This window comes from Cyprinodon variegatus, unplaced genomic scaffold (genome assembly GCF_000732505.1).
Source record: "Cyprinodon variegatus isolate N-32 unplaced genomic scaffold, C_variegatus-1.0 Scaffold77, whole genome shotgun sequence".
In the NCBI taxonomy this organism is placed as follows: Eukaryota; Metazoa; Chordata; class Actinopteri; order Cyprinodontiformes; family Cyprinodontidae; genus Cyprinodon; species Cyprinodon variegatus.
Window position 1 is genome coordinate 1248488 of NW_015150530.1, and position 15135 is coordinate 1263622.

At 34.1% G+C, this 15135-nt stretch overlaps 1 protein-coding gene across 2 annotated transcripts in view; it reads right to left on the reverse strand.

Moving 5' to 3' along the window:
- Nucleotides 1-6227, reverse strand: part of LOC107083578 (lipolysis-stimulated lipoprotein receptor-like) — a 13239-nt gene extending 7012 nt beyond the window's left edge. Inside the window, exons 1-7 of one of the 2 annotated variants that reach the window (XM_015372918.1) lie at nt 6001-6227; nt 4846-5175; nt 3274-3393; nt 2896-2952; nt 1972-2118; nt 489-686; nt 287-337 (exon numbers count right to left, since the gene is read on the reverse strand). In XM_015372918.1, coding sequence (XP_015228404.1) covers nt 287-337; nt 489-686; nt 1972-2118; nt 2896-2952; nt 3274-3393; nt 4846-5175; nt 6001-6040 — 943 coding nt within the window. In that variant the 5' untranslated portion in view covers nt 6041-6227. The remainder of the gene's footprint in view (nt 1-286; nt 338-488; nt 687-1971; nt 2119-2895; nt 2953-3273; nt 3394-4845; nt 5176-6000) is intronic. The other variant, XM_015372919.1, reaches the window with a different exon arrangement.
- Between the last annotated feature and the right edge of the window lie 8908 nt (nt 6228-15135).

Below are 15135 nucleotides of genomic sequence, written 5' to 3' on the forward strand. Positions count from 1 at the left end.
TTATAGATGCCTTATTTTGGGAGATGTGCGAGGAAATCCAACCGTTTTATTTTACGTTGACATTTCAAACCTTGGGCCAAAAATAAATAAAAAATCAGATAGATTTTAGCAAATCTACAAGGCAGTGATGTCAAATATTTCTATATCTGTTCCCTTCAGCTCTATTAAGTCCTGTAAAGGTGTAGTTACTAATTGCCAAAGGCCTTGAGTTTAACAGATATGCTCTAATGAAACTTCCATTTCCATATACATACCCTGACACATTGCAATTTTTCCCTTTACTTACTATGGTCTCCTCCGCCGTCTTGCAACAAAGGCACTTGTGACCCCTGACCCACTGCAGGGAAAAATACACGCAAACTCAAGTAAGTTCACCGTCGTTCAAACATTCTTTCATGAATATATATAAAGATTTAGGCATTAAATCAGGTTTGTATCAGTATGGCAGTTAAAAAGTAGCTTGTAACAAGCTTTAAACATTGCTTTACCTGAGCTTGCAACATCATAGTCACGGCCATAGCTGTTTGGGGGAGGCCCACCCCCGTTGGGTACGGGCAGCATAGGAAAGGCAGGCTGGTTACCTTGTGAGCCACCATACATAGGCTGAGCATACAGACTTGGAGAGAACATGGGTGTGGCATATTGATTGGGCATGCCTTTCTTCACCGCTTTTCCTGCCTCATACACTGCAATGTAATAGAAGAACGTTAATTTAAGACCCACAACACTTTAGCAACCTTTAACAACCTTTCGAAAGCAACAAAACATGCACACGAGGAGTGGACAACAAGAATACTTCATTTTAGTTCCAAATCAGGTCCAAATTTAGCATATAACAAATCCATTAATATACATTATACATAATTACAAACCGATTCTTTCAATTCCAAGTATAGTTCAATACAGTCACATTTAGGTTATAATTTCAACAGATAATAAATCTAGATTGTCTTGAGCTGTGTTTCATTTGAACTCAGTACAGAACTTTGGTACATGGCGGGATTTCAAAAGGCTTTATAAATGAACCTAGACTGGATTGCATTGCAGAAGCCTGTCAAATTATTAACCATTGATTTAACAGAGCTAGCTCTCATTGTTCAAGCATGTTGCAACAGTGAAAGAACAACAACTTTCTTTTAACAATCTTGGAATCGACTGGGAAAATTCTGATTTTGGTAAATGGTGTTTTTTTTTTCAACATTTAACTTTCTTTTGGACTAATTACACAAACCTTGAACTAAAACCCCATTTCAATCCTTTAAAATGCATCAATGCGAAAACCTTTCCCAACTTCTAGCCAATAAATGTATTACCAGCATGTACTTTGGTTTACTTTTTTGTTTTAATTAGAAATCAGAAAGACTTGGAGAGATATGCTTGGTGGCAGAAACTGGTGAAAATGGTGTAATCCCTTTATTTGCTTATGGATTTAAAACCACTACCAATGAGCAAAGAACCAGTGGAACAAATCGTTGTCAAGGGAAAAGTTAATCATACTTAACAGAAAACTAGAAACCAGTATTTGCTAGGAAAAAAACTCATCAGTGTATCTCTTCCAGGTTTTTAATTGAATAAAAAACAAAACTTTGACACTTCTGATTGTTTATAAGAGACTTTATAAAAAGATTTTTAAGCACCCAGCAAATGGAGATAAGGGTATTGTAAAGCTTCCCGTTTGGTATTGCTTGAATATTTATCACCATACAGCCTTTCAAAGTAATCTTAGCACCCCAAGCCAATATTATCTTGGAAGTTTTACTATACAACCAGACCATATATTTATATTATCAAATAAAACATTTTACTCCCAGAATGACTATAAAACCTCTTAAATATTTACTTCTATTGCATTAAGAACCAAAGGGTTCAATATTGGTAAAATTACAGTGTGCACCATTTTTAAGACTTTTTTAGTCAAAAATATATTAATGCATTTAATTCTGTATCGTTTTTTCACTCCATGACACTTACATGCTCGTGGACAGCAGCAGCGTTCTGGGCAACAGGGGCAGCTGACGTAGCAGCAGCAGGTGTGTGGGCAACACTGGCACCAGCAGATCCCGATCAGAAGAAGGAGCAAAAAGAAGCCCAAAACCACCAGAACCACAAGGAGCCAGTCTGTGTGGGCCAAAGTGAAACATTTAGTAATTAATAAAAGGAAATGCTGGTAGATACTAAAAAGAAAGCAACAGAAAATGAATCGATAAAAATAAAAACGTGAAAAATTGCAATTTTATTGAAAAAAAAAATAACTTTACAACAGCAGAGAGTCTGTGTTATGAAAAGCCTCTTTGATGCTCTCGGTTGAAAAAAAAAAAAAAAAAACATCTAAGTCCAAACATGTACATGGAAACATTTTTTTAGGCCTTGTCAAACTAGTAAATCTAGTTTACTCAGCATGTTAGATCAGGCAGCGCATAACACAGAGGGGACACGGAGAGTGAAATGAAAACATAATTTGGCTACAGACAGAAATAAAAGAAAGGTTCACAGAGTTATTGTTTGATCAGCCTGGAAAAGCAGTGTTGCAACTGAAACCGCATTAGGAAACAATGCACTCCAACAATATAAAGACATATTAAAAAAGAAAAATATTTGAGAAACCTCTCTACAGATCTGTTTTTGTTGTTGTTGTTTTTTTTTACATCAGAATGTTCACAGGAAGAGCAATGTCTCTTCAAATGTGCCATAGTTGACATAGTGCTTGGTATTTGCTCCTTGTCTATCTCTAAAACTGTTTCCCAGAAGATTTGATAATTTTGGATGTTATGTAAACGGAGCACATGGGTTTAAAGCCCCTTATTAAAGAAGCCAGAGAGGGACGAGTATTCTCTACAATGAAACCTGATGCACCCCACTATCCTCTACTCATGTCACACAAGGGGATCGTACTACCTTCCATAACCAGTAAGTCAATGCCAGGCAGGAGGTCAGTAGTATTTGACTTTCTCTCTGTGAAAGACAAATAAAGCTGTAATTATTTTATGGTGGTGCCTAACTCTGCTGCCTACATAATAGAAATCAGGTTTCTGGCAAATACCTTATTTTTTTTTATCTCATTACCTAATATATTTCAGTCATTTACATAATAAACCTCGAAAAAACTGCTTTCCCTACAATTTTGTGTTTTTTACTTTGCTTACCCTCACATTTCTAAGTGCGTAATAATTTTAGTGAACGTAAGAAGAACTTAGAAGAAAGGTAGTGGGGAAAGAAGAAAACAGGAAAGGAATAAACAAGACATGTATTCAAATTATAGAAAAAAAAACTCACCAAGCACAAGTACTTCAGAGTAGCATTCACCATTCCCCTTTAGATCCTGGGCTGAAGACACAGTGCAGTAATAGACACCGCTGTCTCCCCATGCCGTCTCAGCGATGTTCAGGTCTGCCTCTGTGAGTGGGAATTTAATTCAGTTATTTACTATGATTGCATTTATATTTGATTAGCTTATTCAGCCAACACAAACTATAATAAACTAGATAAACACTGAAATATAGCCTACTAAAAGTCACTGAATAATTGATAGGAGCTTGCCTGTACTTGTTAATTACTGTCCTTTTATTTTTAGAAGGTGTCAAGCTAGTGTTGCTAGCCACGTTTAGAATATTTTTTTCATTAAACTAGCTTTTTGTCCCATAGTTATTTTTCGCATTTTGCTTATATTTTTTTACTTTGATACCATATTTGCTTTGATACGATATTACTGAGGAAATATCTTTAAAACAATTTAGGCGACATGTTTTTTTTTTCTTGTCTACTTTTTTTTTTTGCAGTAAAATAATCCCTTGATCGGTGTCTGATAACTGTTTTTAAGTAATTCCTTGCATAATAAATAATATTTGGCACAGAAGCTCATTGCTACTTTACAATGAGCAAAAATTAGGTATGAGTGTTAATAATCAGTCATATATGACAATATTTCATCAACATTTGGACTCCTGTCTACTATCAAGTCACAGGGCAGCTAATGGCTACCACATAACGCGATAGTCATTAGCATAAATCTTAGTTTCATAAAATACATTAAGTTACAGAAAACACAAATTCAAAACACCAGCTAACTACTTTTATTTAAAAACACAAAACAGTCATGCTGACATTAAAATAGCCTGAATTTTAGAGTTAAAATTATATTATATTTATTGCCTTAAAATTCTTTTGTGCTTTCGGAATTAAGTAGTATTTTGCAAAACGTAATGTTTTTTATTATTGTTTTACTCCTTACACAATAACAAACATACCTGAGTGATGATACCTGGGTAATTAGACTGTGTTTCCTCATGTAGCTGTCTACCAATAGCAGTTTTAAAACAGTGACTTTGGTAAGAAAATTTGTGGTAAGGCTTTAGTTTCAACACCTTTAGACTTTGTGTTTCTTAGCGTTAAGTAACTTAAAAGCAGCTGACTTCGTCTTTATTATAGGTAAAAAGTAAGTGTAGGAGCTTTTGTTTAGCAGCAACAGGCTGTTTGGAACAGCACTATATTCATCCAAGTTTCCTACAAACCACCAAACTGACTTAAAACTGAAGATTTGTATTCCAACTTACTACCATTATGTATCATTTTAAAATATATACCTGCCAGTTAGTTAACATATGACTTTTAAAAGAAAATTTTAATAAAATTTTATAAATAATAGAAAAATCTAAATGTTGAAAAAAGTTTGTTGAAATATATGACTTGAGAGGGATTTGTTGTTATAATTGTGTCCAATACCTACCTACAAATGAAAGAAAAGGGTGTTTTTCTCTTTCTAAATTCCATTTTTATCCATGAAATTTTTGTATAATGTTTTATTTAATCCTTAGTAAAGATCGTTAAAATAATTGTTTATTAACTCACTGTTTGCGACGCTGATCTTGCGATTCTGATATTGTTCGCCCAGAGTAACAGAATCGCCGTGCTTGGATGCCACGATGCGGACTGTTCTCTCAGAGTCCGCACACTCGATGTTGGGGTCATAGTTTGGGTTGTTCTGAGACAAGATGTTTTCTGCACTGCTGGGGTTTAATGCTGCCTGGAGCGGGTTCCGGCAGTAGGATTTGTACTTCCATATTACAATAGGGGGTTGAGTGGCACTGGTTGAGTATTCACAGATCAGGTTGACACGTTGAAAGAGAATAACAGTGTACCTCTTGGTTGGGCAACTGACAGAGATGGCCAGAATGGACTCTGGAAAGATATAGAAAATACAAAACATAAATAGAAAAGACACATTACAGCAAAGCTTTGAAATTCCTTTTGCAGCCCATGGAGATTATAGCATAGAATTTTCAAGGTGTGGTACATAATAAACAATGTTTCTTCATCACTAGTATCACTGAGAGTAGGAAGGATGAGTCAGGCATGCTGCACACTTTCAGTCTGACCAATAGTTGCCATTTCCCAAATCATGACTATTCTCTTTCTATAGAAAAAGTTGCAAAAAAATAAAAAGTTTATGCCCTCATGTCATTTATGCTATGCATATTTGGAAACATAAATATTGGGAAGGGATATAGTGACATCCCCAGGCATTTTAGGCTTAACAGGTGGAAAGAAATAAACAAGAAAATTATACTCAAACTGATAAAAAAAAATAATTAATGGGGAATTCAACATTTGATTCTACTCTTGGACGAAATTCAGATTGCATTTGTCACTTAATGTTTCTATGTAAAAAGTATATACTTTTTAAAGGTTAAACATAAAAACTGCTGGTTCCTAAATGTCAAATACTATTCCCTTTATATTCCATGCATTTCATTCCATGGGAATTGGAATAAACAATTCCTTCTCATAAAAGGAACAGAATAAAAGAGATGAAATAAAAGCTTTAAGTAAAAGTACAACTTTGGGTATTAAAATATCAGTCTTAATGTTTTCTAACTGATAATTCTAGAAAAAAAAGTCATAAAACGGAGTCTGACTAAAGTAACTGTACGAAAGCGAAGAAAACAAAACAGGTTTTCACGGAAGAGCCCCCACCCTGTTATGAGGAAAAATAGGCCTACTCACCTGTCGCCATTAAAACTGCAAAGAAGACCCTCCAAAACATATTTAATCCTCCTCTGTCGGAGACTTAATCAAAATACACTGAGCGGAAACAAATAAAAAGTAACTAAAAACACACACACAAAAACATTATACTGAAGAATCACGTATTTTTCCGTTTAGCCAGGAAGCACCGACTCCATTTCGAGCGCGATGTAGGCGAAGAGGAAGCACCTGAATGCATCACACAAAGAGTCAACAGGTAAATGTTCAGACATGTTGCGAAACGAGAGGGGAGGTGTCAACTGCTTTCGTTGTTTTTTTCTTACAGGTGTGTTTATAATTCACCACCAAAATCCGAACTCGTAAGCATTGACAGTAACAGAACTGTTTTATTTGTGTTCATACTCGGTCTCTAGAAAGAGGAGCTAAAAATATATAGTTTAACAAGTTTATGATACCCCGGGTTTAGATGGTACGGTCCAGCGCCACAAACAGAGCAGGGTTAGGGTAATGTTTTACCCGGTTTGTGACCTGTTTGAAAATGGTTATGTCTTTTCACACACTTTCCACACATTGAAATTGTGTATTTCTGTTAGGTTTTTAAACATTTAATCTACATATTAAAATCATTAATTCGTTAGGGCGTTTAATTTGAAGTCTTTGAAGTTTTGCATTAAATAGTCAAACATTATTAGGTTAATTTGATAAGAAAATTTACTTTTATATATATTTTTTAAAGTAGAAGAAAAGGAAATTATCGCTGTGGTAAAGGTAAGGTAGAGCAGAGGCCGCTGAATCAAAGATAAACTTAATAAGACAATGTACGTTTCCTAGAAATTTTGAATATTTCATAAAAACATGAAATATGGATTACAACACAGAAATGCAAGTCCTTTTAAGTGAACAGCAGAGGTCTCCAACTTTATTCCTCGGAGCTTGGGTGCTACAGTTTGTGTAATTTAAGTGTCATAAGTCCAGCACATCTAATTCCAGCACATTGTTCAGATAAGTTTCACAAATCCTTGAGAATGATCCTTATGTAAATTTAGGTTTGTTTCAGCACAGACGTATCTAAATAGTGCATGAGAACAATTCTCTAGCACAGAGCTGTAACCAGGATTTTTGGAAATACCGAGGTCAAATATTGTGATAAATCTTACTTGACAAAAAAAACACCCTAATATGGTGACTTTTTAAAATATATATTTTGGAAACTTGAATAAAGAGAGTAAAATCACAAGCCCTTCAAGGAGGTGAATATGAACATATTTATTATAACAATTGTAAAACTCAGAAAATTTGAGTATTGTGAGTGAGTGAGTGAGTGAGTGAGTGAGTGAGTGAGTGAGTGAGTGAGTGAGTGAGTGAGTGAGTGAGTGAGTGTTATTATCATCATCATTATACTATATTATTATTGTTGTTGCTGATATTAATATCGAAATTATCATTACTACCATTATTATTGTCACCATCATCACCATGCATGTGCATGGCGCACTGCATGAATCAAATGACTTGCAATAATATATTGTGGACTTTTTTTTTTTAACAAATGAAAATGCATGCATATTTTTACACCAACAAGTTGCCACTCATGCAATATGTCCTTAGTACTTGGTCTGGCCTTTTTCTGGAGTATATACTTGGTCTAATGTCTCTCATCTAAGTACAATAATCTGAGTAGAATATATGAGATCAGCTATGTTATTAAGCTAATCCTGAACTATGATACTGTAAAATCTAGTAAAATTAAATTACTCCATTAAGAGTAAAGGCAGAGGACAGCGTGAAGTACAAACAGCTGCACTGACTTCAAGTTTTAAAGAGTATAAAGAGGATAGAAAACAGCTGAAGTCATGGTCTTCTTCAAGGGCAAATGTAGACTGACAATAACAGATATTTTAAGGCCCTATGCTGATACTGATTACTTCAATCTGACAGACCTGATATGTGCTGCTGACAATTTTTTTGGGGACAAATTCTTTAGGTCAATATCACTTTTTCTTCCATTTCAGTAGTTAAAAAAAACCTCAATGTTAAGATAAATCTCACTTTAAATAATACGCCATGTATTTGTCGCATCAGTCTGATTGGCCAGACTAATCGGCATAACATCAGCTGGTCAATGTATCAGTCTAGCTCTACCTCCAAATATATATATTTTTTCTTTTCTTTTAAAAGACGATACTTTATTATTGATGAACAGTCAATATTTTTCTTAGCCCAAGTGAAATGTTTTTGCGTGTTTTGTTTAATATGGTTTAAGACAGAGGAAACCAAAAGTTGCAGCATGTCCTAAATATGTCTGTGTGTGGACGCTAGTGAAACTCTAACTCTTACCACAGACTACTTCTTCTTCATCTACTGCAAATCCTGGAATGTGTAATGCCTCACAATCCTCCCACGGATGTTGTTATGTGTTTTATGTGTCTTTTCCAACCACACTTTTTCCTTCTACTTAAAGTTATAGTGAAGTATTTTTATGAATTTGAAAAGACCCACCCTTACATTAGTGCCCCCCATACACATGCACAATCCTGTACCGCTCCCGAGAGGGAATGCCTATTAAACGCGTGCAAGAGCGTGCATGAGCCCATCTCTCCTCGTGCTCGCTCTCTTTAGAAGTTCTTTTTTGCATCACTCAAATAATAAAAATACAAAAGAACATTTGCAATTTTCCACCATGTCAGACTCACCACCTGTAAGTGAAAATGAGGACAAGCACGTAGGACGGCCTTACATAAACATATCACCAGAATATTCGACAATTAGGAGCACCCCTTACAGTATTTAGATGATCCACCCAGAAAAAAGACCATCCTCCACTATACCTGCAACCTTTCATTAGAATTCTAACAAAGATCTTTTGTGTCATTTGTTCCTTTAGGAGGTACAAATGTTTGTTCAACATGTCAAGTCAACAATCCTCTGTATTAATATGTAGGCCATAATACAACACAAAACCATTATACCATACCATAATATGCAATTTGTTTGTCCCGAATAAAAAACATGTCTCTGTGTCATTGGTGTGTTGGTTAAATCTAATTTCTTGGAATACAAACTTCCTTTTATCCTTTACCCAGTCCATTAGTGGTAAATTCAAGAAGTAGTTAAAATTTGTGAGAAATGGACCATAAAAAAAACATAGAAATCATCAGAATGTTGATGAAGATTCTCAGTCATCCAGGTTGTAGTCATTCCGTAAAAGTTTTTAAAAAATTTAAAAAACAGTCCACTGGACTTGGTTTCAAGGTTTCCTTGGAAACCAAGTCCAGTGGATTGTTTTTTGTTTTTTTTACTTTTACGGAACAAATAATCAGAATAGTAGCAGTTTGATAGCAGATGTTGCACATATTACTTTTATGCTGACTAAGCAGAAATATATATAATATTCTCTTTAGTGCAGTGGAATAATGTCTAATAGAAATGAACAGCTTCTTCACACTTGTTCTTTCATTTTACCACATGAAGGTCTCTAAAACATTTTCATTGCCTTTATTACTACAGCCGTTTTTTTACCCTTACTACTTTTCTTTCTTTTGGTTTCACTTTCCCTGTGATGTTTGTTTTTCTCTGTCTGTATGTCTTCAGTAAGAAAATTGATTCCTTCTGTGTAGCTGTCCGCAGTTCAGATAAACTGAAACTGATCTGGCTTTATGTCATTTTCAAGTAATTTAATACTCAAAAAAATGTATTGTATAGATATAAATTAAATATTTTGCTAATAGATAATGCTAAACCTTTAGTCTACTATTTAAATCCCTATTTAAGGTATAAAAAAAACTATTAACAATGAGATAACATCCTAAAAAAATGACCCACACCCTGAAAAATGTTTTTTGTGAATATATGTTTTTTGCAGCAAGGGTTTGAAAGCTGGAAGAATTAACTGGAAAATGGGCGGAGCTAAATACAGTTAATTAGAATTTCTCTTCCAGTAGGGAAATACTACAACATTTACAAGTAGAGCTTATAGTATGAATATGGTCTAATCAAAGTTCATACCTTAATAAAGCAAAATCAAAATGACTGTATGAATGAAAAATTGACATTTATAATAATTCCCTATCTAGTCCAAAGACCTGTTACTGTAAACACAGCAGAACGTAGTTTCTGACTCTTTAAAGCTTTTTCTGTAAAAATCGCCAAACTATGGATCCTTTACTGTCCAATCCAAAATTCTGAGGTTATTATATTTGTTGATTATGTAAACTTAACATTATTATGTAAACGTGGAGTTCTAGTATGATAATACATGACAAAGGTCAGAAAAAATAAACAACTTTACCAAGCATCTTTTGTATAGAGACTTTTAATTCAAATTCAACATGTCAAAAAAACATTATTAAGCATAGTAACAGAAAGTAGTAAATTATATAATAATTATAATCACTGCTAATTGATATAACAAAGAGCTTATTTTGGTAATAAAATGTTGATGTGTTGAATGTTAAAAAGGTAAGAAACTTTTTTTTTAAAAACCTGGCCAATAGAATAATTTATTGCCATTGGAGCAGTCATATTCTTCTTATCAAATCATATCAAACTTTGTTTATAAACCAACCCTCCAATAACACTTTGTGTTAGCCAAAGTGCTTTACAGCATCAAACTAATGAATACACAACACATCCAAATAAAGAAAGTATTAAGCAAAAAGACAGAAATAGAAATACTAAAGTTCTAAAAGCTAAAATCCTTTAAAAAAAATTGGTCCTGATGTTGACTGTGAATAGCAGTAGGTCAGCGATGTAGCATAGCTCATAGGGAAGACTTGTCCAGGATGTTGGATGACCCATTGAAGAGGTCTGGTTCTCTTACTGCTTCCACCTAGAGCGAGGGACCTCCAGCAGATGTTGAGCAGCAGACCGTAAAGCTCTGCTGGAGTAGTGGATTTTGAAGAGTTCAGATACAGAGGATGGTGGCAGGCCATTGAGCGCTTTAAAAACATCATCATTCTAAGCTATATCTTAAACTGAGTCAAGAGCCAGTGCCAACATAAAAAGACAGGAGTGATATATTAATGTGTAAGTAAGTAATTCAGGTGAAGTGTCTTGACAAGGACACAATGACAATGAACGCCACAGACAGGGCTTGAACCGACAACCCTCCTACATCCAACACCACTGTCAACCCTAGTTGTCTTTTTTTATGTTACTTCTTATAAATGTACCTTTTTTGTTGTGAGGTTAACTTTAAACTTAAAGTAAACAAAAATCCATTAACATAACTTGAGTAACCATTTGGTTGGAATCCTAATCAATTAAACCACATTAAAGTCATTTTTAATGTGTTTTCCCCTTATTTTAATACGCATCTGTGGAAATAACAGAAAGCAAAGGTGAATAGGAATCTGTTTGCAGTTTTAAGAAGCAGAATTCAAATCAAGTTCCTTTGTTTCCTGGATTACAGCTATACAGGGAATCCATTTCTGTGAGTTCATTATCAAAATATTGTATTTAAATATAATTTCCCCTCTGATCACTGTTCTAGTTTGAGGATTGCTTGAGTCAGTAATAAAATGTGAAGATTTTATTTCATTTTTATTGTGAATCAGTTATCCCCCTATGGTGGACATCTTCATATTCATGTGTTGCTGCATTTATGATATGAGTCATAGTTTCTGTCCCTAATGACTCATTTGTAAAACAGTTGTCTCAAAAGCAAAAATCAGATGAAAAATCAGATGCAAAAATGAAACAGAAAAACATTTGGTGTCACAACTTAAAACAAATATAAGATGACGTTTCTCACTAAACGGTTTTGAAAGTAATGCGTTCTATCAGACTTACTCTCTATGTGATTATCCACACATGATGAAAAGAAGACCTGTAAAACAGAAACAAATTGCTGCTATACACTGAGTCAGAACAGCAAAAATCTACTTTCAAGAGGAATATGCACACTCTCATGTCATTGTATAAATACACATTAATACATACCACATAAAATGAATCCACCATGTGCTGATATCTGGCCTTTATTGGGGAACAGAAATCAAGTGATATTATTGTTAATGCAATTCAGAATTTTAGATATGGAGGTTTAATCTAAAATGTACGTATTTTTAATAAAACAGCATTGGCTTTTTATTTAATCAGGTAATATATTTACCTGTTGCACTTTGTACTCTATAATTAACTGTCTGTTTTCAGATAAATAGGGCTATATATTTTTTTAAATAATTGAAAAAAATATTTAAATGGGTGCTTATTAGACAGATTCTTAACACAAACTGCAAATCAGGTATGGTGTGATGTTATATAGTGTATACTTATGTATTTCCAAAGTAACTGATCATGTGTGGTTTAAGAAGAATAGAAGAAAAGTGAGAAAATATCCAGTAAGCAACAGTTTTGTTGACAGGAATGCATTGATGTCAGTGTTCAGTGTAAAATGATAAGGCTGGTTAGTTATTTCAGCAATCCTACCTAAAGTAACCACTTGTTACAACTAAGATAGGCAGATATAATCCAGGAGTGCCGAACATTAAAATAAGATTAAAAGGCTATGGTTGCAGAAGAACTCACTGGAGGCCACATTTCTCAACCATGAACAGGAAAGTGGTTCCAAAAGTCTCACAGCCTTACCAAAAATGGTAAAAAAGCAATTCCTGGTCCAGACTTTAAGGGGCAGCATACGGCCACATTTAGATGTGTGACTAAGAGTTACTACTTACCTCAACTTTCGTATTTCTTTCACATAATATGGACTCCACTCCTGCAGCAGCATCTGTGCTCTTTTTTCTTTTAAAACCCCAGTCAATCATGGCAGATGGGTGGGTGGGTCCTTTCAGCTGTCGCTACATGCATGCTCAGTATGTTTATATTATATTATATTATATTATATTATATTATATTATATTATATTATATTATATTATATTATATTATATTATATTATATTATATTATATGTTTATATTACTGTTTTTATATACTTATTTATTTTTTTTTATTTTTCAAGGCTGCACTTTTAAAAAAGATGAAATTGTCCAGAGAGCTGTTCCAAACAAAATTTCTTTTTGTTTTACACTTGTGTAAACAAAATGACAAATAAATCTGTCTATATCTATATCTATATATATCTACCAGTATATCTATATCAGTACAAGAGATTGTCAATGACACAATGAGAGAAACATACGGCAACATCACGGCATCCTACAGCGCCTCAGGGGGTCACATGACCGAATGAGGAATTTAGCGTCGTCTGCTATCTTAGTGAAATATTTTCTGCTATAGACAACAAAATGCTGGAAATGTTTTAACTTGTGATGTATTTAATTTTGTACATGCTATCCAATTAGAAACTATAAGTATGTGCTTTCTATTTGAACTTTAAAGCCCTCAGAACTTTATTCACCCCTCAAATACACTTATTATTGTTTTGCAAATCTACATCCTTTTCTTATTATTATATACTTGAAATTACAGAAATATGAATGTCTCATCTATAGATACTGTATGTATCTTTTTCTTGTATATTATGTATATATAAATTTTCAATAAAATCAAAGAAAACTAAAGCCCAGTTCCAGCATAAGTTTTGTGCTTTTGTGACTATAAATACACACCTGCACCGGTAGTTGGTCCATAAAGTTGAGGGTTAGTGTTCTCCTCCTTCTCACCTGAAATAAGAAAAAAGTATCACATGAAGTTGTTTATTTAGCAATGAAATATACTACTCTAATTTTGTTCAGATAAACCTGATGAAGGATATTCTTATGTTTGTTCTTATTTTTACCCACAGTGAGTACACTTAAAAAAAAGAATTTGGGCAAATGTAAGACCTATTAAAGCATCTTTAGTCAGTTAATTACACTAATATGCTGAATGATACTGCTGAATGTCTTCAGGGTAAAACATGAAACAACTGTTAAAATAACCAAAGATGCATCCATGGATATTACAAATGCCCCATTTTCTGTTTCAGGGTATGTGGAAAATCCAATGCATCACTAGTGTCTTGCTACCACAAACAGTGGTCTGTGCACTCTCAGTATGGGATAAAAATATGAGCTTTTGCTTTTTTAATTAAACAAAAGAGTCACTTGTTGACTTTACTTAAAATCAGTGTTTTTAAAGCCAAACTTACATCCTATAGAAATGTTGTAAATCTTCTCTCCATCTTTTTCTGCATCAAATGTCTTGATGTTTTTTGGGCAATAGATGTGGATTTTGGACTTGGAACAGCAGACTGAACAGGTATTTGCTAGTGGAAGAACTGCCGAACAATTTGGTATTTTGTCTTTAAGGTCTCTTTCAAAGAGAAGGTGGTCATCAGGTCCAAATATTCTCTCTATTTTTAGACAACCGTCCTCGTCCATGCAGGTAAAACAGTTATGCTCTCTCCAGCCTAAGAAAACACAGATGAGATGTAGAGACATAAACATGTAATGTGCTTTCAATTTAATAACTACTGATAAAAGGTAACTACAATGACTAAGGGTGCAAATAAACTTCAAATACATTAATTTATCTCAGTTTTAAAAAGTACAGCAAACAACAAAACAAGACTACAAAAAACACAAATATTTAAAGGCAAAGGGGGGAAAAAATGGCAAAAGAGAAATGGAGCAATCACAGAGAATAAAGAGCAGGAAAGTGGAAATAAACTGCAACTACAAAGTCTTATTAAAAATATAAATTATGCTAGCATACAAATCACATGGAAAGGTAAAATGCTGTGAGTAGCACAACAAATGCAAGTCCAAAAAATCTGCACACTATTCCGGTGTAACAGAAGTGTGCCGGACCACTGATGGGGGAGACGATAATCAGCTCATATGGCACCAAACCCTTTGCAAACAAGGGATGCTCTCATAGAAATAAAGTGATTAAAAAAGATTGAAAGAAAAACTTTGCTTTGTTTCCTACCTCTAAATGTATTGCAGTCACGCATCTCATTTGTTTTTGCAACCGATCTGTTCCATAAATATGAATTCCTACTAATATGTAAGGTCTGGAGCACTTCCCTTGTCTCAAGGTAGTTTACAGCATTTCTTAACTAGCAGTTGTTTTTGATGCCTTCAGCATTTTTAAGTAGCACGTGTTTTTTGTGTTTGTATGTCAGCATCATTTAAGAGCTTGTGGGTTGGGAAGAGCATAGTGGTTGGGATATTGAGTTTGGAATCCAGAAGTTTCGAGTTCAAGCC